Source organism: Pelodiscus sinensis, unplaced genomic scaffold (genome assembly GCF_049634645.1).
Source record: "Pelodiscus sinensis isolate JC-2024 unplaced genomic scaffold, ASM4963464v1 ctg34, whole genome shotgun sequence".
Classification (NCBI taxonomy): domain Eukaryota; kingdom Metazoa; phylum Chordata; order Testudines; family Trionychidae; genus Pelodiscus; species Pelodiscus sinensis.
In genome coordinates this window covers 5,145,066-5,165,512 of record NW_027465849.1, presented here as the reverse complement: position 1 = coordinate 5,165,512, position 20,447 = coordinate 5,145,066, and the positions used below count along the sequence as shown (strand labels likewise).

The 20,447-nt window shown below is 53.2% G+C and overlaps 2 protein-coding genes across 4 annotated transcripts in view; both read right to left on the bottom strand.

Moving 5' to 3' along the window:
- Positions 1 to 1,070: 1,070 nt before the first annotated feature.
- On the bottom strand, positions 1,071 to 6,655 carry OVOL3 (ovo like zinc finger 3). Its single transcript, XM_075915357.1, has 5 exons — positions 6,295 to 6,655; positions 4,543 to 5,745; positions 3,801 to 3,949; positions 2,504 to 2,687; positions 1,071 to 1,908 (listed from the first exon to the last, which is right to left on the bottom strand). The coding sequence occupies exons 2-5, from the start codon at positions 4,643 to 4,645 to the stop codon at positions 1,619 to 1,621; spliced, it is 726 nt and encodes a 241-aa protein (XP_075771472.1). The 5' UTR covers positions 4,646 to 5,745; positions 6,295 to 6,655; the 3' UTR covers positions 1,071 to 1,618.
- Positions 6,656 to 8,616: 1,961 nt separating this feature from the next.
- WDR62 (WD repeat domain 62) overlaps positions 8,617 to 20,447 on the bottom strand; it is a 57,400-nt gene continuing 45,569 nt past the window's right edge. For all 3 annotated transcript variants that reach the window (XM_075915152.1, XM_075915151.1, XM_025188859.2), the window contains exons 24-30: positions 20,307 to 20,431; positions 19,034 to 19,192; positions 15,884 to 16,010; positions 15,008 to 15,116; positions 13,610 to 13,676; positions 11,357 to 11,442; positions 8,617 to 9,284 (exon numbers count right to left, since the gene is read on the bottom strand). In XM_075915152.1, the coding sequence (XP_075771267.1) occupies positions 9,024 to 9,284; positions 11,357 to 11,442; positions 13,610 to 13,676; positions 15,008 to 15,116; positions 15,884 to 16,010; positions 19,034 to 19,192; positions 20,307 to 20,431 (934 nt within the window). In that variant the 3' untranslated portion in view covers positions 8,617 to 9,023. The remainder of the gene's footprint in view (positions 9,285 to 11,356; positions 11,443 to 13,609; positions 13,677 to 15,007; positions 15,117 to 15,883; positions 16,011 to 19,033; positions 19,193 to 20,306; positions 20,432 to 20,447) is intronic.

Below are 20,447 nucleotides of genomic sequence, written 5' to 3'. Positions count from 1 at the left end.
CTTAGCCTCATTTGCATATTTCTCAGGCAAGAAGCCATGTAGACATAGCCTTTCAGCATAGCCCCACCTAACTCAGGTGGGAGGGCTCAAAGAATAGGGCTAAACTCAGGACCTGAAAAGAGCTTCAGGCCCCTGGGGGAGAAACACAGCGCCATAAAATCAGAAAAAAGTCACGGCCCGGTCCCCGGAATACGGCACCAGGGCCTGAAAAGCTGAAGTGTCCAGGATGGGCTCTCGGCCTCGCCCCGGCCCCTCAGATCAGCTGGGGAAGCTTTTGTCTGGGTGAAGGGTTGTGTTGCTCCCAAGAGCGACCCTTGCGGCTGGCCCCAGACCCCCATTCATGTGGGTTTGGGGGAGGTAGGAGCAGTGGGGTCTGGGGTGGGTTGTCGTGGCCCCCACACCCTGTAAGGATGGCCCTGGCTCCCACCACCCAGCTCCTGCTCCTGATTAGGGACCAGCATGAAGCCCTGCAGCAGGAAGTCGAGCCCTTGGCTCTGGTTTTAGAGAACACTCAGCCTGTGTTGCAGGGAGGCCAGCCCACAGCGGGAGGCTGCAGCGCAGGGAGGCCAGGGCGCCTGTGCAAGGACTGGCAAACAGGCCGCGTAGCAGAGGATCAAGCTCACAGCTCGCAGGCCAGCAGCACCTGAGCAGTGCTGCAGTCCAGCCAGCGCCCAGCAGCTGGCCCACGAGTGTGTGCTCCTGTCCTTCCCCCAGCCCAGGCTCTGCCCTGCCCCTCCCCACCCCCGTGCACCCTTCCCTCAAGCCCACTGGACACGCTGCCAGGCAGATGCTGGCAGGGCAGAGCAGGCTGCAGTGTCACTCTGCTTCTCTGCAGCTGCCGGCCCGGGGTCCCACTGGCTCACCCGCGCATGGGGGATTGTCCTGTTCATACGGCAGTCAGGGAAAGTGCCATGGGGCCTCCCACAGCACCCAGGGCAGCCGTGTGACGGTGCGGTAGCTGGGAGGGCTCTGCTCACAGTGCCCCCAGACCACAGGGACGGTAGCGGCTAGAAGCTGCTTTAGCTCAGCTGTGCTGCAGTAGGAAGGGCCAGAGGACATGCGAGGTGGGAGGGGGGGGGTAGCATGGAGGACCAGGAAATGGGGGAATGCAGGGAAACTGAGCCCCTCCCCGGAAGCCCTGCCAGCGGGGTGCCCACTGGCCCTGGTCCTACAGGTAAATGGGAGTTGAGGCCCCTGACAGACAGGGAGAGGCCCACGGAGCACAAGCAGGAGACTTGCCCTGGGAACAGAAATCAGGTAACTGGGGACTTGTTGGTCGCACCAGGGGCCAACACCAGTGGAGGCCTGGAAGCTGGCGCTTGCCACACGTAGAGGAGAGCGGTGCAGGTTTCACTCCCTCCCCGCAGGGAGCGAGTCAGGCCCTGTGCGCGGTGATGACGCCTTCAGGCTCAGGCTGGCAGGGACGACTGTTTTTCTAAGCTCTCCAAACAGGAACCAGCTCCGGGCAGAGCCAGGGTTCCCCACCGGCCGGAGAGGCTGAGCACAGGGCCCCCGTCTAGCCTTCCGCTCGTGAATCGCTGGAAATGCCCCTCTTGGCCCCAGAAGGGCTGGGCTGCCAGGAACAAGCCGGCCTCGCCCCGCGGCGCCGGGCCCAGCCTCAGGCGTAGTAGGCGCGGGGGTAGAGGAGGACGCGGAGGGCGGCGGGGCCCGGTGGGCGGAGGCGCGTGCGCAGCAGGGCGCTGGCGGGGTGCAGCCGCCGCAGGTGGGCGTGGTACTCCTCGCCGGCGGCGCAGGCGAAGCCGCACTCCTCGCACACGAAGAGCTTGGCGCGCCGCTCGCGGTAGCCGTAGCTCTGCTGCAGCCCGTGCAGCTTGCGGAGGTGGGACTCCAGGGAGCAGCGCTGGGTGAAGGCCTTGGCGCAGACGTGGCAGCGGTAGGGCCGGATGCCTGCAGGGAGGGGGCAGTCACACCTGAGAGGTCAGGGCCTGGTGGGGCCCTCAGCAAGGCAGGGGGCAGAGAGACGCAGGAGCCCGAGTCCCCTGCCTAAGTCCCTGCTTTGGACCTCGGCCCAGTCCTGTCTACACACCAAGATCTGCCTGGGCTGGTGCTTTAACCCTGGACTCACTGGGGATCTAACCTGCCCCCTGGGCCATGTGGACACAGGCTGTTTACCTGGGTGCTGATCACAAGAACTGGGGAGGAGGGGGGGGGACTTTAGCACCCCCAGGCTCCTGGCCTCTGTCCTGCTTCAGCCGGGAACAGAGGAATAAACGGCTAAGGGGGCTGGATTTCAGCCCCCCCCCCCCTTAAAATGTTCCCACAGCACGGTCCTCCAATGCTTTCCCACAATGCCCCTGGGGCTGCCTTTTCCTGCCATTCCAGCTAACTCCCCTCACCTGCCCTGGGGGTCCAGGTCACACACGCGGGCAGGGGGAGGGGGGGTCTGAGTATCAGGGACCTGGCTCTGGGGGGAATGGGGGGGGGTGAGCCAAAGAGCCCGCCCCTTGGATCGCCTGCGCCCCGAGAGCAGCCCCGGCCTCACCGGTGTGCGTCCGCGTGTGCCGCTTGAGGTCGAAGGTGTCGTTGAAGCCCTTGGCGCAGAACTGGCAGACGTGCCGCTTCACCGCGCTGTGGCACTTGAGGTGGCGGGTCAGCATGCGCTGCAGGGGGAAGGCCTTGCTGCACACGGGGCAGGGGAAGTCACCGGGTCCCGAGGGGCCTTTCCCCTGCCAAGGGATGGAGCAAGGGATGGACCAGCCATGCTCCCGAGCTGCTGAGCCAGGCAGCTGAGCAGTGTCGCTTGGCAGCTTAGAAATCTGGGTGCCCTCTATGTCCCTTCCCTCCCCCGGCCAGGGGCCCTGGGTGCCCCCCGCTTTCCCTTACCCACCAGGCCAGGGGCTCTGGGTGCCCCCAAACCTCAGTGTTTCTCCTTATCCTCCGTGTTCCACTCCTCAGAGCTGAGAAGAGAACCCAGGCATCCTGACTCCCAGCCCCCCACCCTAACCACTAGTCTCCCCTCCTCTCAGCCAACCCCTTAGACATCCCAGCTGGAGACAAAGCCCCGAGTCCTGACTGCAGGGCTGTCCTTAGGATGCGTGGGGCCCGACGCAGGACTATTAAATGGGTGCCCTCGTGCCCATCAGCAGCCGGGAGGGGATGACCCGGGAAGGGACGACGGTTTTTGAGCTGTGATTGTTTGTAATCGTCAGCAACACACAAACGAAATCGTTGTAAAGCCGATTTTAAACTCAGGCCCTGTTGACTGGCCCGGTAACTTCAGGACCTGACCATCTGGACCTAGGGGTGGCCAATGCCTCTTGAATGGCTTCCTGGCCCTCGAATGGCTCAGTCACAGGTTGGCTGTGCTGCTAAGAGCTCCCAGGCTGTGTCACTTGTAAGTGACCTAGGTGCGCTCTGGAGGAAGCAGAGCCACAGAGCAGGGACAGGAAGAGGCGGGTAGGTGGACTTTAGGACCCAGCGGTGCCCCAAATTTTCAGGTGCCCTACAGTGCTGACCCCCAGCCTCCCCCCTCTTACCCACTAGACCCCACTCACCTGTGGGAGCCAGGAACAGAGTCCAGGAGTCCAGATCCCTCTTCATCTGCTCAAACCCCATCCCCAGAGCTAAGCATAGAACCCAGGAGTCCGGACTCCCCGTCCCCCCTCCCATCCAATCACGGGCTAGCGCCCTGCTCCCCCCCCCCCCCCATCAGGAACAGAACCCAGGAGTCCGGACTCCCCGTCCCCCCCTCCTGTCCAATCACTGGCTGGCGCCCTGCTCACCCCCCCCCCATCAGGAACAGAACCCAGGAGCCCTGCCCGGACCCCCATCCCCTTTACCTTCGCTCGCAGGTCTTCCGTGGCAGGATCAGGGGGCGGCAGGTTTGCGCTGGCCTTGGGGGAGCTCTTCCGACCTGGTCCGTCCCAGGGACGCGTCTTGTCTTCCAGCAGCGCCCCCGAGGCGGAGGGGCCCACGTGCAGGCTGCCGTCTGGAGGTCGAAACACACAGCCTGGGACTTGCCCCAAGCCGGGTGGGAATCCGACTCTGAGGCAGGCCAGGTGGGGGAATCGGGGGGAGGCCTGATGGGCCATTGGGGGACAGAAGCTGGGGAAGAGGCTTCCTGCTGCCTCGCCTCAGGGCTGTGACCACACCCGGCAAAGGGGCAGAGGGCGAGGCCGCTCTGCGCCCGCACACCGAGACAGCCAGGCCCCGCGGTCCCACGACTGGGACACTGTGGCCCTTACACGGGAGGGAGTTGGATGGCCCAGGCTGGGACAAATCTTCCCTCTTGGCCAGTGGTTTGAATCCAGCCCAAGGCTGGCTGGGCCCCGCACAGGCTGGCTGGGGGTCCTGCTGGGAGGTCACAGAAGCCAGCGCTGTTGTCCCTGCCTGGCCAGGGAGACGGTTCCCTTCCGCCCCAGAGAGACCACGCAGGTGCGATTCTCTGGGCTGGGCTCTTGGAGGTTTAGCAGAGAACATCAGGGCTGTGAATCCAGCCCCTTTCCCCCGCGTGGTGGCCCGGGCCCTAGAGTAACTGGAACCCACCTCTGCTCCGCCTAGGGTAATAAACTAGGCACCTACCTGGGATATAGGCGTCGCCCCGGAGCTGGTCCGAGAGCTCTCCCCAGTCCTGGGACCCCAGCACGGCTGCCCGGCGCCTTTTCACCAGGAAAGCCTTTGGCATGGCGCATGCAACGACAGGCTCAGCCAGGCGAGGTCTCAGCAGCCCCGTGGACCGTTCCAGCACCCCTCCAGCCCGCTCTGATGTCCCTGGGTGACACCCCAGGGCCAGGCGGAACAGGGATGCCAGGGAGTAAGAACTGGGAACGCTTTCGGTACCGGCAGCAGCAACACGGGGCCTTGGGATGGAGAAGCGGCCGAAGAGCGCCAGGCCTCTTCAAAGAGCCACGGAGGCTGCGTGCTCCCCCCTGGGAGGCACCGTCTTCATTTTACCAGTAGAGAAACTGAGGCAGCGACGGGCATTGGACCCTCGATGGAGTTAATAGGACCCAGGCTCCGCTAGACCCCACCCTTCCGTGCAGAACAAAGGAACAAAGCCAGCAGCGTCTAATACCAAGACATGCTGTTTCCCTGCCACAGGGTGCTTCCCTACATGTCCCCCCCCCTTTGAATGGGCATGCCTCAGTTTCCCCAGGTATGACTGTGGCTACAGCGCAGCAGGATTAGACGTGAAAACTCGCTGGCTACCAGAATGATGCCCAGAGCACTAGGCCTACACAGCTGGCCAAAGAAACAGACCCAGCAGCACCCTCTCCGAGAAGCCGCCACTTACCCGCCAGCCCGGCAGGACAGGGTGAGCGTGCGGGCGTTTATATAGACGCTGAGGCAGCGAGGATTTGAATTGCCCAAGTGGGCCAGGAACACGCCGCCTCGTTCTTTGCATGCGCCGCGCTCTTCGCTGCCAACAAAATAAAACCTTCCATCCTCTTCATGCAAATCTACTGCGCCGGCCCCAGGCAGGATCGCTGACGGTTACCTGGCCTTGGGCAGCAGGCTCCGAGGGAAAGCGGGTTCAAACTGCGTGGGTGATGGAGAGGCCTCGTGAACTGCACATCGAAGGGACCCGCCTGACTCTACAGCCTTTGAGCGCTTTGCAGTACTCAGTGACGTTCCCCTCATACCTGCCTTGCAAAGCGCGGCAGGGCGGCTCTGGTGCAGATGCAGAACAGAGGCAAAGGCCCAGTTTCTCCAAGGTACGGGAAATCCATACAAGTCAGGCATCCGAAAACCGGGAAGGGTCTAGGCCCAGGTCACACAGGGAGCCTGTGGCAGAGCAGAGAAACTGAGGCACAGAGCGGGGAACTGACTCGGTCGAGCTAACAGGACCCAAGAGTTCACACTCCCACTCGTTTGCCAACCACTAGACCCCACTCCTCTCCCAGAGCTGGGGATAGAATCAAGGGGTCCTGGCTCCCAGCCCCCCTGCTATAACCACTAGACCCTCCTACTCCTCTCCCAGAGCTGGGGATAGAATCCAGGGGTCCTGGCTCCCAGCCCCCCCATCTCTAACCACTAGACCCCACTCCTCTCCCAGAGCTGGGGATAGAATCAAGGGGTCCTGGCTCCCAGCCCCCCTGCTCTAACCACTAGACCCTCCTACTCCTCTCCCAGAGCTGGGGATAGAATCCAGGGGTCCTGGCTCCCAGCCCCCCCATCTCTAACCACTAGACCCCACACCTCTTCCAGAGCTGGCAATAGTACCCAGGAGTCCCAGCCCCCAGACTCCTGGCTCTATGCACCACACCCCACCCTCTCTCACCAAGGAAAGAAACAGCCGAGGCTGGTGCCCATAAGCACCGCTCCTCAACTTACACCCCTCCTCTGGTTTGTTTCCTTCCAGCCCGTCTAGAGTCCGTGGCAGGTGCTAGTCATGTCTGGAGAAATCCGTTTCCTGCTCAGACCACTTGGGACAGCTGGGAACTGAGACGGGGCCTCCCTGCCAACACACGAATCAGTGACTCCAAGCCCGCCCAGGCGGCCCTCATAACAGTCAGGGTTCCAAGCCACCCACCCAGATCTTCCCTGCACCGCAGCAGCTGATTCACATCCTGGCTTGTGTGGACAAGCCCTTTGTTTGTAGAGCAAGCAGGGCCTCCCTCGGTTTGGACAGAGCCGTGAAATGAGCTCTAGGACCATAACCAGAGGCAGGATCCCTGGGTTCCACAGGGGCTCAGACGAGACGATCATTTTGGCCCCTTCTGCCTTGGAAGGTGCTTCCAGGAGTTCCCGTCAGAACTATTCGATTTGCAGGAGAGACGCCAAGACAAAAGATCACCCTAGTCAGCCTCAGCCGGCCAGGAACACACCAGCTGGAGGTCTCTCTTGGGAGGTTTGTTAGTCAAATAAAGGGCAAATCCATAAAAATCAAACTGCTGGCAAAGCTGTCCATGGAAACAGGTTTATTCAAATCAAAGCACCAAGCAAAACCGTGGCAGAGGGCTATGAAAATGTGGGTCTGTTTAAAAGAGATTTATTTCCTTTGATATCAATCGGAGACCGGCCAGAGGAGCAGGCAATGAGTGTTGGCTGGTGAACCCAGGAAGCTAACAGATCCCAGCCAGGCTACACTCTGGGCAGTGGAATAAGAACATGGTTTAGTTCTAATAGAAATTTCATCTGTAGATTCATAAAATATTGTGCAGAGGAGAAAACTCAGGCACAGGGCTGGGGAGAGGGGAGAGACCTTCCTAAGGATCAAGAGGCAGAGTCAGGAGTATAATTCGGTTTCCCAATTATCCACTAGACCGTACTACCTCCCAGCAAAGGAGTTGTTCCGTACAGCAGTGATGGGCAACCAAGGCTAGTGACTCTTCTCCCTCTCAGCGGGCCGCAAGGTTGCTGGGACCAAGACGAGCTTCTGGGACAGGCTAGTTTTTCTCCCTGCGTACCGAGAATTCGCAGGGGGTGCAGATTGAACCGTGGCAACGCTCCGACTGGACTCTCAATGCGGCGTGCAATCAGCGTGCACCTTGCCGGGATGTTAGTGTGGAATCGAACAGTCGTGTAACCGCAAGAAATCTTAGCCGTTCTACGACGATTCGATAACGCTCCAGCCCCACTCCCAGGGATATTAAAGACAAGTCGACAATCTGAGAAGCATCCAATATCTGCTGACCCCGGGCTCCATGGCTTTGAAATGCACAAAAGCCCCTGCTGGGGACTCTGGTGCCTTTCAAAGCAGGCACCTGTGTGCAACCCGGAGTCGGCAGGACTTCCCGCTGGCCCCGGGCTGTATGCGGAGTTCAGCATTGCTCCATCAATCAGCAGGACAAGTGGCACTTTGACCCTTATCCTCGGTGCCAGGTGCCCCAGAGGGAGGGAACAGAACAGGGAACCATCAAGAAATCCCTCCCATAATCCATTTAGCCTAACAGAGGCTAGGAACACCATGCCTACCCACCGAGGCCCATGAGTATTGATGGACCTACCCTCTGTGAATTCATCCAGCTCTTTTTTGAACCCAATTAACGTTCTGTCTTCACAACGTCCTCTGGATTGTACACGGAGCTCTATACTCCAGCCCTGGCTGCCCGAGACCCCTTCGGATCCCACAGCGAGGGTAAGGGTCGAAGCGCCACTTGTCCTGCTGACGGATGGAGCATGGGCAGTGACTGGTCACGGCTACTCTAACCTCTCTTGCAGAAGCTTTGGGAAATGTATGGTCTTAACTCTGCCACTGACCCGCTGTGCAGCTTTAGACAAGTCACTGCCTTTCTGTGCCTGTTTCCCCCTCTAAAATGAAGCTACTTTTGGTGTTCTAGATGACTGGCGGTCTCGCCCTATCACCGTGCCTCAGTTTCCCTGTCAAATGGGGACAATGATCCTGACCTCTAAAGCGCTGGCGATCTGTGGGGGAAGGAAAAGCACAATAGGCAATCCTTATGCTTCTGGGCAGTCTTCCGCTGGGCTTCCAGGCTTAACTTAGGCTGGATTTGAACCAGCCAGGTAGAGGTAAAAGGTCAATTTTGCCATTAGGGTTCTTCCAATGCCCTCAAGCTACCAGGGCTGTTTCCCCAAAGCCGACACGTATAACAGACCAATACGCTGTGATGTGAGTCACAGGGAAATGTCAGGCATGAGTCAGAGGAGATATTCTAATCATGGCCCCTTTAAAACGTATTCAATGTATGAAGCGATGGGAGACGCAGTCCTTCAAGTACAAACACATTTATTTTAAAGACATCTTGAAAGGGCAGGGGTCTAAAAACAGAAATACTATTGCCAAAGCAACTTAAAATACAGATCCAAACGTATCGGCGGCACCTCAGCCCTCTCTAACAGTCCGAGTGTTTTCTTCTAAAACAGCCCTTGTTCGGCTACTGCTCAGGACTGTTTGCTGAGGTCATGAAAAGACAATTTACACACACACACAAACCCAAGACCAACTAAATAAACCAAACCAGTGCCGAAGACAACAGTTAAAACACATCGACCTAAAAGGTCTGACTCCGCAGGAGTCACACGGGGGCCCAGAACAGCGTTGTGGTCTTTCCGGCTCTGCATTGCCATAAAACATGCCCTTGACTCTTCTCCCTGGTGGGTCATTCTGGTTTAACACAGTCATCAAGTTTTTTCTGGACCATTCTCACCAGTGATTCTGAGTAATGTTTCAAGAGATAGAGCGTCTCGTTGTCATGCAGGGACTTGAGCTGAGGGGATGGACTGTCCGTAGCTGTTGCGACATCAGCATTGTTCTTGACAGCTCTGGAGTCCAGTTCCGTTTTCATCCAGCTGAAAGTGTTGGCAAGCATGGTTTTTACCTGGAGAAGTTCCTCCTCTGTGGATTCTTTGTGCGAGGTCAGCTATGGAGAGAGCGCAGTAAGGAATCGGACAGCGTACTTACGAAAAGACTAAGAGCTGAGTAAGCTATTTGAATTCTGGTCAGACCAGTGGCCACCGGTTCAGTGCATTTCAGGATCAGTTTCGTCATTAAGATCGTTATGATCTTCCGTTTTCTGCTGTATTGAATTTTAGTTTTAAAGGATCCCAAAGAGCTAGCCAAGCTGGTATGCAAATTAGGGATGATCTTTAAACTAGGGATGATCTAGATGGTGCTTGGTCCTGCCACGAGGACAGGGGCACTGGACTTGATCTCGAGGTTCCTTCCAGTTCTAGAATTCTACGGTTCTCTACCACATGGGTGTGCACAGCCCCAGCGCCTAGAAAACACTTCAGGCCTACTGCTGCCTCTGCTACCCTTGGGGACTTGTGCAAGTCAAAACCTTTGTACCTCAGTTTCCCCTCACACACAAACTGCGGTTTAAGTGTTCCATGTTAGTCTGCATCTCAACCTTGGGGGCAGAGTTCACAGTGACTTCTGTTATCAGGTCCCCCCTCAGCCTCCTTTTCTCAAGACTCAGGCTGGGTCTGCACTGGGAAGGGTTGGCGACAAAAGGGCTGTCGACATGCAAAAGCGAAAACTGATCAAACCGGTTTTTCTGCCTCCCATTGTCGACATTTCACATTGCTAGCTCCGCTGTCAACAGATAGAGCAAAGCATTGTGGGTAAGCATCCCACAGTGCAGTCCTGTGGGAAGGCAGAGCTGATCCCTGCGCTTCTTGGGATTCTCGCCAAGTTCTCCCAGAGCCTCTTCAGCTGCCGGGAGCAGCGGCATGAGCAGCTCCGAGTCTCCGTGCTGAGGGACATCAGAGCAGCACAGCCGTCTCTCCAGCGTCCCCCTGCAGCAGCCGCCTGCCTGCTGCTGGGTTCCTAGCAGGGCAGAACAGGAGCTTCTAATGATTTACTCTTTGTTTGTTCCCCAAAGGGAGCAGCTCACTCAGCTCTCAGACACTTCCCAGAGCTTCGAAAGGGGAGGGGCAGCAGAGATCACAAAACACTGAGCGGGACATGGTGGGACCCTGGCGGAAGCCAGTTCTCCAGACAAAACAAACAATAGAATCCACACTGGGTCTTTATTGACAACAAAGGGAAGAGGAAAGAAAAAATTCTCCCCCAGGGCTGGAAGTTTTTTTGTTGCCAAAACTGGACGTTTCCCTGCTGGGACAAAAGTCACATTGTGGTGTAAACACTCTCACTGGTTTGCCACCCAAAGGCAGGTTTTGGCAACAAAACATGCCAGTGTAGACACAGCCTTAGGCCATATGTCTAAGGGAGAGGGGATTTGGGTGGCCATTTCAGGGTGTGTCAGTCGCAGAGCAAGAGTCTGGTTCACTCTGACTCCTGCTAATGCGAGAGCTGGAAGAGACGCTGCGTTCGCCTCTCTGTCTCTCTCTCCAAGATAAGAGTGGAATGCTGACCTCAGTGAGAACCTTGAGATAAGACAGTGTCCGATGGGAACTGAGTGGGCAGGGAAGTAATTGTTTAATGTTATATGTAACAGAAAGGTATATATATTTGAAGATTCGCTTATGCTGTCTTCCCTTGCAATATTGCTCGAATAAACTGCCTCTGGCAACTTGTTGCTTAAACACAATGCAGAGTGAAGGCTCGTTATCTTCCACAGCTCCATACAGGGACGATTTACAAGACAGAGTATCCCACATCTATTACAGAGTTGTATACCGTGCTCTGAAGCATCTGACATGGTCACTGTCAGAGAGAGGATGCAGGACTAAATGGACCCAGGACGGCCCACTCATATGACAATCAGTTATGGCAGGCCCAGTCTACATAAACCACATTGTAACGTCATGTGAGCAGGCTTGGCGGGAAGGAATTAAACCCACTACTTGACATGTTCCTCTAGTCTAGGCTAATCCGTGCATCGAGAAATAGTTTGCAGCCATTCTGAGGCTCATCACCGCAAGAGTTAACAGGCTCAGTAATTCCACCAACAGGTAGGGCTCCTAGCGAGCATGTTGGCACAACATCAGGTATTTTCAGTTTATTGCATTTCTTCATCCCACCCTGTACCTTGTCGTAAAGCTGCAGTGTCTCCTGGAATGCAGCACGCAGAGGCTGCAGGTTCGTTTCAAAGCTTTTCATGAGGATCTGGGTTTCTGAGAATAAAAAGATTTACTGGGGTTGGACATGCAGTTTCCACATCGGGAGCCTTCCTAGACAAACCTCAGCTGTGCTCTTCTATTATTGTAGCCAGCTACTTTCTTTCAATGACTGTGCAAACCTTCCCAAGAGGACTAGGATAAATATGAAGTCTCCTCTAATCCTTGCTGCCTATTAGTGACAAGTGTTTGGCTCTTCAAAGGCAAGTTAGAACCTTTCAATTCTCCTCACAAACCCAAAACGACGACATCAGAATCATCTCAGTCTAGTAACCCCAGCGGGGCGGCAGAATCTCTTTATTATTCCAGAAATTTTGGTGGTGCCCAGAATGTCCCCTCCCCCACTTAAGCTCCCTCCTTCTCCCACCCGCCTTAGGCTCTGGGAGGGAATTTGGGTACTGGGTGCAGGCTCTGAGCGGGGGCAGAGGATTGTGGTGCGGGAGGGGGGGCAAGGTGCAGACTCTGGGCTGAGTGCAGACTCTGGGAAGGAGTCTGGGGGCAGGATCCAGGGGGCTGCAGCCCCGGGAAGGAGTCTGGGGGCAGGATCCAGGGGGCTGCAGGCTCTGGGATGGAGTCTGGGGCAGGAGAGGGTTGGGGGTGGGGTAGGGGGGTTACCTGGGGCATCCCCTCCAGCAGCGGCTCTTAGGTGGGGGGTTAGGGAGTCTCCATGTTCTGCTGCCCACAGCATCCTATTGGCTGCAGGACGCAAATGAACGCACGCACACGCACCAGGGCTGCGGGGACCTCCAGCGGCTGCTTAAGCCTTGCTCCGCTGCCACCAGAGCCATTTTAAATGGTCAGGAAGCAGCAGGCAAGTTGGGGAACACACCAGGGATAGAAGGGAGAGAGAACCTGGGACCAGGGGAAAAACCTGGCCTGAAACTTTGCTGGAGAAGGGCTCTAGGCCCAGGACTATTCCTGGACCCTGGGCCCATATAACTCGCTGCCCCTGAAACCAATTACAGACAAAGCAGATTAAGTTATGGGAAAGTTTACACCAGGGGTCGGCGAGAGGATTTTTTGTGGCGTGTGCAGCATGGCCTAGGGGTCGGGTGGCATGACCCTGGGGTGTGCAGCTTCCGGGAGCTAAGGGGTTAACACCCCTCCCCCTCCCGTCTCCCCACTACAGGCTCTGCCTCCTGCTCCGGGAGGGTGCAGGGCTGGAGCTGCTCCTCAGATCAGGGTGACGTGGCTAGTCACGTGCTGCTGCTGCCGCCATGGGGCACCGGGGCCTGAGCCAAGCCAAGCTCCGAGGGCGGGGAGACCCTTCATCAGCACCCCACTGCACCCGCCTGGGGGCTGGAGACAGCCCAGGGCTCTGCCTGTCCCAGCCCCAGCCTGCAGGGAAGGGGCAAGCCCCGGGCAAAGGGCTGGGCCAGGCAGGGAAGTGACTGCCCCCCGGCCCCTCCTTGCCCCAGCGCTGCTCCCAGGGGGGGCGGTGAGTCTCATCGCTGCTGCCCTGCCAGTGTGCGCGCTGGGGGCACAGGGATGTGGGGGCAGGATGGGAGGGGGGAGGTCTTATACGGAGGGGGGTGGGAAAAATTAAATCTTGGCATGCCACTTCCAAAAGGTTGCCGATCCCCGTTTACACACAAGGCAGAGAGTTCAAGGGCTGAAAGGTCACAGAATGCATCAGTGGAGGGAAAACAGCCCTAGCTACATGGCCTATCACCTTGTACTGCAAGAGCTCTCTGTATCCAGTGTTGTGACAAGCCAAGCTCTTATGAATTAACAAGGGCAGCAAAGAAAGGTGCTTCTGCAGAGAGGAGAAGAGCAAACAGCACTACCTCGTGGAAATGGGGAAATAAGGCGAGAGCTACTCTAGCACGCTGAAGAGTCCAAGTGCAGCCGATCCAAGACACATGCCTTTCCTACGTATTGTGTACAAACCATACAGCGCTGTCACTGAAGTGAAACCAAAGACAGAGGCAAGGTTTTCAGAAGCACTTAAGATTAAAATTGTACCCAAGGTGAATCAAGCTTTTTCAGACCTACATTGCTTTACTTCAACAAACAAGAGGCGCTAAATCACGTGTGCAGCCTTCTATTGCAAGCCAGCTGCATACTTATGGGAACAAACATGAAGGATACTTGGATCCTTTTCCATGTTTTTCCCTCCCTAAGGGAAGCATGCAGCTTGTCTTGCAGTCAATCAGCATCTTACCCGAGGGACTGCATACACTGGAGTCTGTTTTTTCTACCACCTCAACGGGCTTTTCTTCCAATGGTTTCTAAAAAAAATAAAATGTACAGAAACGTAGGAAAATAAAAATAAATCCATATAACAAAGATCCTAATTTGGCTACAGTGTGTTACAAAAGTTTGAAATGATCATCTAAGGCAGAATCATCAAAAATACTCATGTCCCATTGATTTTCAGTACCTACATTACATACATCTGAAAATAAATCACATCTTTCATTTTAATTTCCTCTCAGAAAGAGGAACATTTTACATATCCTGGTTCTCATATTGCAGTAGCCACTATGCTATGTGCCACTGAAAAAGAACACAGAGGAATTACTAGAATCCCCATTCATATTTAAATACTCCAAATACAATCTTAATCAAACACAGAGCTGTGGACTTAACATTGCAAATTCATTTTCCCCCTCCACTTTTCTAGCTTTCATAGTAAGGACTCTGTGTTTTCCCCACGAAGAGCGAACAACAGGCTAAAATAGGAAAAATGCAACAGCTGTTTGCATCACAGCTGTTTATCTAGCTAAGGTCCTATATGGCGACTCCTCCCATCACCCCGGGCTTTCATTGCGAAAGTGAATCTGTGATGGATTTAGCTTACATGTCAAAAGGGGATTTCTTAACAGGTGGGGTCACACGCCTCGGGGCACCTGAACACCCAGAGCTGCTCTTATCTCCATTTGCACAGAGGGAACTTGAGGCACAGAGACATTCAGGCTTAGAACCTCAAGAGGTATTTAGGCTTTTGATTTCAATGGAAATTAGGAGCCAAAATATGTGTGAGGATCTGGGCCTAAGTGACTTGCCATGGGTGACACAAAACGGCTGCAGAGGGTCAGGGACTGGACCCAGGTCACCCAGCTCTCTGACCCTAACCACTGGATCATTCTTCTCCAATTCATTCAATGCCATCACCTCTGGGGAGAAAGCAGGGAGGGAAAAGACATTTTTAATCCTACCGTTACAACTAGGGACCTGTGTAAATCAGGATTTCACAGAAGGCATGGACCCCAAATGCTCCCAAACCGTGAACTTTTAGGTTTTGTGGTATACTTTAATATTAAAAAAACCCACTTTAACTAGTCAATTTGAATGACTGAATGAATTTTACAAGTAACTAATCTGAAATGTTACTTGAAAAATTCATTCTAACCTTCAAATTAACTAAATTAAACTTGAAAGATGTATTCTGTGCAAACTCTGCAAAATTCAATACTTTGCCATTTATACTGTCATGAAGTTTCTAAAGCTGTGATTTAAGAAGGACCTTAAGACTTCCATCACCTGTCATAATAAGACATGGTATCTCACTCAGTATTCTATATCAGGAAGAATTCTTTTTGGAAGAAGTTTAACATACCTCTGACTTCTTATGCTCACTAGATAATTTACTCTCTTCCTTAGATTGGTCGATTGCATCTGTAGTATTTTGCAATTGCTGACGTGCTCTGGGAAGAAAGGCAGCAAACCTGGATGTAAATATGAAAGGTTTCATCTATCAGTTAAAGTTGGTATGAAGCAACCTCTGATAGACAGGAGCTTTCCCACAAAAGCTCTGAAGTTACCAGCCTGAAGGCAAGAGGTTTGCCAGCATATATATATTAGATTACTACATGCAATGTTGGTCCCAGGTCGGTTGTTGGACAAGAAGAATGAAGTAATTATCTTTTATCGGACCACTTCTATTGAGCTCTTTTTCAGATTCTTTCAAGAGCTGAATCTAATAATTTAGGTTCAGTTCCTCTCCCCAGTAAAATATTAAGATCCTGCTTGCATTTCCAAAAAGATTACACCCTCCAGGAGACTGTATGTTCTACTTGCTACAACTCAGATGCTCAACTTGCATTTTCAAGTTTGAAATGAAATCTTTAATGGAAGGCTCACAAACAGCTGCCTTATTGACATAGGTGCTTCTGAAAAACCCTACACTAACAGGCTGAAATGGTGAAGTTGCACTGAAAGTCAAGGAGGTCTGTAGTTTGAAATTGTTAAGGTGTTTCTGAAAGCCCCACCTTTAAATCACTGTTGTCACTATCTTTTATCCAGCTCTCTTGGCCTAGAAGATGTTGTATACATAGTTGGACTCAGCAAGACAGACAAAAGTGTTTTTATTACAATAAAAATACGTGATCCACTATGCATGGCACTTTACAGACAAGATACACCAAGTATACTCTATAAGCATGATATACAGAGACACACTGGTGAGTGAAAGGGGGAAATACCCTCCACCTACCTGCTGTTTTTCTGGCAGCGTGAGAGAAATCTTGCAGAAATACTCAAACGTGGATTCAAGAACAGGTGTTTTCCATCATCCACATCTTCAGGTGGCTTTAAATCCTTTAAACAGCCATCAAACTTCTCTGTGTGTAAAGAGAAAGAAACATCCCTTCTGAACTGTATTGAGATTCCTTAGTTCCACTGCTTTACAATCACAGATCAAGAATGAAAGAGTTCCAGAGGAAAAAAATCATGTATGTTAGAGCAGTGCCCAGAGATCAACTGAAAACAGGGTCCCATTGTCCTATACATACACAGGAGTACACTGCTGCAGAGAGCTGACCATCCAACACACTAGACACCCACAAGGTAGGGGGAAAGTGATAGAATATTCAGGTATAGAAGGATAGGAATAATGATACTCATCATCTTGATAAAGTTTTAAGATCAGATCATGAAAAGTGCTAGATCAGAACTAGGAATTTATTCCCACCTGATCTCAACTATGGACTCAGAATAACCACACCAAAATGTTTGTAAGATTGGCCGCGGGCCTGACGGCTCAGCAGTGGCGCATTGAACTCTGTCTAGGTCCTGGAGCGCACTACACTTTTCAGTACAGTCTGCGTTCCGGATATTGAAAACATATTAACAAAGGCAATTGCAACAGTGTCACATAGATGAAGCAATTTCAAGGTTGCGGGCAGAAGTGAAGCTTCTTGAAATATCTCCAAGAAAGCCAACCAGCAATTAGACAGGCTGTGGTAATCATTATATCTTCGAGTTATACAAGACAGTTGAATGGGCTTTGGGGACATTCATGGGCGTGAATTTACTGCATTATAGGCATTCATTTTCATAGACAGTAATTATGACTGAAGCACACAGGTACAGATACATTACATGCGCCTAAGCTGACAGGTGCTCGTGGCTCAGATCCAAAGACAATCCCAGACTAGTGAAAGCCAATGGGTGTGCACCATTCTTTCACGCTCAACGGGGATACCAAGCTCCTTCAGGTAGTTTCAAAACTGCTGCTTTGGGCAAAAACAATGAGAAGCCCTGAGGCACCACAGAGACTAAGCAGATTTATTAGCACATGAGCTTTTGCGGGTAAAACCCGCTTCACCAGAGGAATTGGAGCGTCAATTCTCATTGTCAATAGGCTACAAAGCAGCTCAGTGTTGAGCTGTATGGACTGAGCTTGTGCCTGCAGCCAGGGAAACCTCTATGACCCTTATGAGGAGTTCTCACAAAACGTTTTTTGGTGGCCTGAGAGTGCAGCCACCAGACCTTGCTGGTGACCCCAATAATGTTTCCCAAAATACTTAAATGAACGGTCTGAACATTAACATATGCATATATGCACATCAAAATCATTGTAATTTATTTACTACTAGCTAATGAGCCTGCTGCTGTGAAAAGTGACCCTTGTATGTATGTGTACCAGGTTGGCACTCACCTCCCACGAGTGGGCCCACTTGGCCAAGTGCCTATGCCTGCACTCTCTCACTTCAAGCCTCTTTGGCAGTTTGGCCCTCCGGCTGACTCATGCCACCGGTGTGAAGCACACAAACCCCTTCCGGGGTACACATCTAACGGGCCTCTCTCAGTGCCCTCCGTCGTCTCCCTTAGGCTATGTCTAGACTGCAAGCCTCTTTCGAAAGAGGCTTCTAGACTGCAAGCAGTACTTTTGAAAAAGCAAGCCGCTTTTTCGAAAGAAAGCAGCGAGTGAGTCTGGATGCTCTCTTTCTAAAAAGCCCTGTTGGCATTCAAGAACGCCTTTTTTCGAAAGAGCACTTTCGAAAAAAGGCGTTCTTCCTCGTGAAATGAGGTTTACCGCCATCGAAAGAAAAGACGCGTTCTTTCGAATTAATTTAGAAAGAACGCGGCTGCAGTCTAGACGCAGGTGAAGTTTTTTCGAAAAAAGGCTACTTTTTTCGAAAAAAAAACCTGAGTCTGGACACAGCCTTTGAGTCCATTCCCCAAAGCTTCTCTTCACATAGAGCTGTCTGCAATGCTGCCGCTTTCGCAGCCAGCCAGTCTCCTGGTCTGCACACCTTGAGGCCTACAGTGACACTGATTGCTTTCTGGTCCTGCAGCTCCTTTTATAGGGCCTTCCTGGGCCCTGATTGGCTGCTTTCTCCACTGCCACTCTAACCTGCTCTATTATCATTTTGGGGCTAAGTCACAGGGCCTCTGGGCCTGACCTACCCTCTCACAGTTAATACTTTTCACAGCCTCCCAGTGATATTAACAAACATACAAGTATCACTTTTCAGAGCAGACTTATTGAGCCTCGACAAACCTGGGGACAAATTAACCTCTGGATGAGGAGGGGGATGGATTGGCAGCAGGGACAATGGGCTGGAGGGAGGCAGCGGGGGTCAGAGGCAATAAGGAGGGAAGGAGAGTCAGGGACAGCAGCAAGAAGGCAAAGCCTGAAGTCCAGAGAATAGAGCCCCAGGATGAAGCTTGAAGCCCTGCGGGCCATAGCCGGAAACCCCATGGCCAGGGCCCAAAGATCCACAATCAAGACGCAGGGATGGGGCCCAAATCCCTGTAGCAGGAGCCTGCTGCCCTGTCACCTCCAGGACTGAAACCTGAATCCCAGCACTCCAGGAAGGTGGGGAACACACAGGCTGCCTGATCCTCCAAGGATGCTCCCCAGGTGCCTCCAGAGGGAGATACGGCCCAAATCCTGCTAGCTGTCCTAGTAACCAATCCCAAGAAGGTACATCTAGGAGCAACAGGAAGGGACAGGGGGTTGCTGCTTTGCCTCCTGTACCCCAAATCACCACCCATGAGGCTGTGGCTGCAAGAAAAGCCTCTGGTGGTCACGTTTGAGAAATGCAGGCCTAGGAGACGGGTTGGCAGCTGTAGGCATAGGAGGCAGAGAGCAAGGTGCCGGGAGAGGGACTCAGGACAGGCGTGGGGATTTGAAAGAGGAAATGCTTAATTATATTACGTGCAAGGAAACAGGACCCTCTGGATATTTTCTGTACAGAACCAAGACAACACAAGCAGATACCCGACTTGTATCATCCAATTTCTCATCTTGATAGAGACAACTCTGCAAAGCCCCGAATTTTGGAGAATCGCTGGGCAAAAAGGGGCAGCTATGCATGGCATTATCTTCATCATGTATTTGGTACTTAATTAGTACCTTCAGCATGGGCATCTGCCAAGGTCTCAAAATGATGTTTCAGGTACTTCTCTTGTTCTGGGGTTTGGGGTAAAGAACTGTTTTTCGGGAAGTTCTCATCCAAATCAGTTGCTTCTGTTTCCATGTCCAACTCTCCATCTGAGCCCATGGAGTCCTCATCTAGCAATACATTACACATAAGAAGAAAAAGAGTTAAAGAGAAGGTGCAAAGGAAGGAATAGTGGAGTCTGGCACGTTCGGTTTTCTATTGTGTATATTAAAAAAAAAATCACATTATTACAGGTGTTTAAATATGCCTTTATGCTTCGAACAAACAAAGCACATGAACATGCAAGTAGTTTCTGACTAGTCACAGGCTCCAAGAAAACACTTAAGGCTGTGTGTGAACCTTAAGTGCTTTGGTGAATTGGGGCCTTACCTTAGAAAACAAACAGTTTTAACTACAGGCAGTCCCCGGGTTACGTACAAGATAGGGACTGTAGGTTTGTTCTTAAGTTGAATCTGTATGCAAGTCGGAACTGGCGTCCAGATTTAGCCGCTGCTGAAACTGATCAGTTTCAACAGCGGCTGAATCTGGACGCCAGTTCTGACTTACATACAGATTCAACTTAAGAACCCCAGGCATCCCCAAGTCAGCTGCTGCTGAAACTGATCAGCGGCTGATCCCAGGAAGCCTGGGGCAGGGGCTTTCTGCAGTCAGCCACTGGTCAGTTTCAGCAGCGGCTGACTTGGGGACGCCTGGGGCAGAGCAGCTGGGGTGCTGCTGGGTTGGTCCAGTAGCGCCCAGAGTGGCGCTATGGAACCAACCGGCAGCACCCCAGCTGCTGTACCACAGGCGTCCGGAGCAAAGCCGCGGAGCACGGGGACAGCGGGACAGCCCAGACGCACCGTGGCTGTCCTGCTGCCCTCGGGCTCTGCGGCTTTGCTCTGCTTTGCTCCCCCTCTCCCTGGTCTGCAGACCAGGGGGGCGGGGAGCAAAGCGGCGGAACACGTGGGCAGTGGACAGCCCAGACGCGTCTGGGCTGTCCGCTGCCTGTGTGCTCCGCCGCTTTGCTTCCTCTCCCTGGTCTGCTGGAGACCAGGGAGATGGGCCCCGTTCGTAACTGCGGATCCGATGTAAGTCGGATCCGCGTAACTCGGGGACTGCCTGTATTTCAAAAGCTGCCATGGATACACAACTCCATACAAGAAGAGGTTTTAAGCCCCAGCCCCCGACTTTATATCACACTCACACCTTTTAGGCTGATTATGCTGTTGTATTTGCAAACCTCACCTTCCTGTTGTTGATCAAAAGCTGACGTTTCAGAATCCAGAGAGGTGACGGGACAGCTTTGGTCTTTCCCAATACAGACTTCCTTCTGATAAACAGGCTGAAGATGTAGCTCCTTCCCATATTTACTTGAAAATGAAAGGG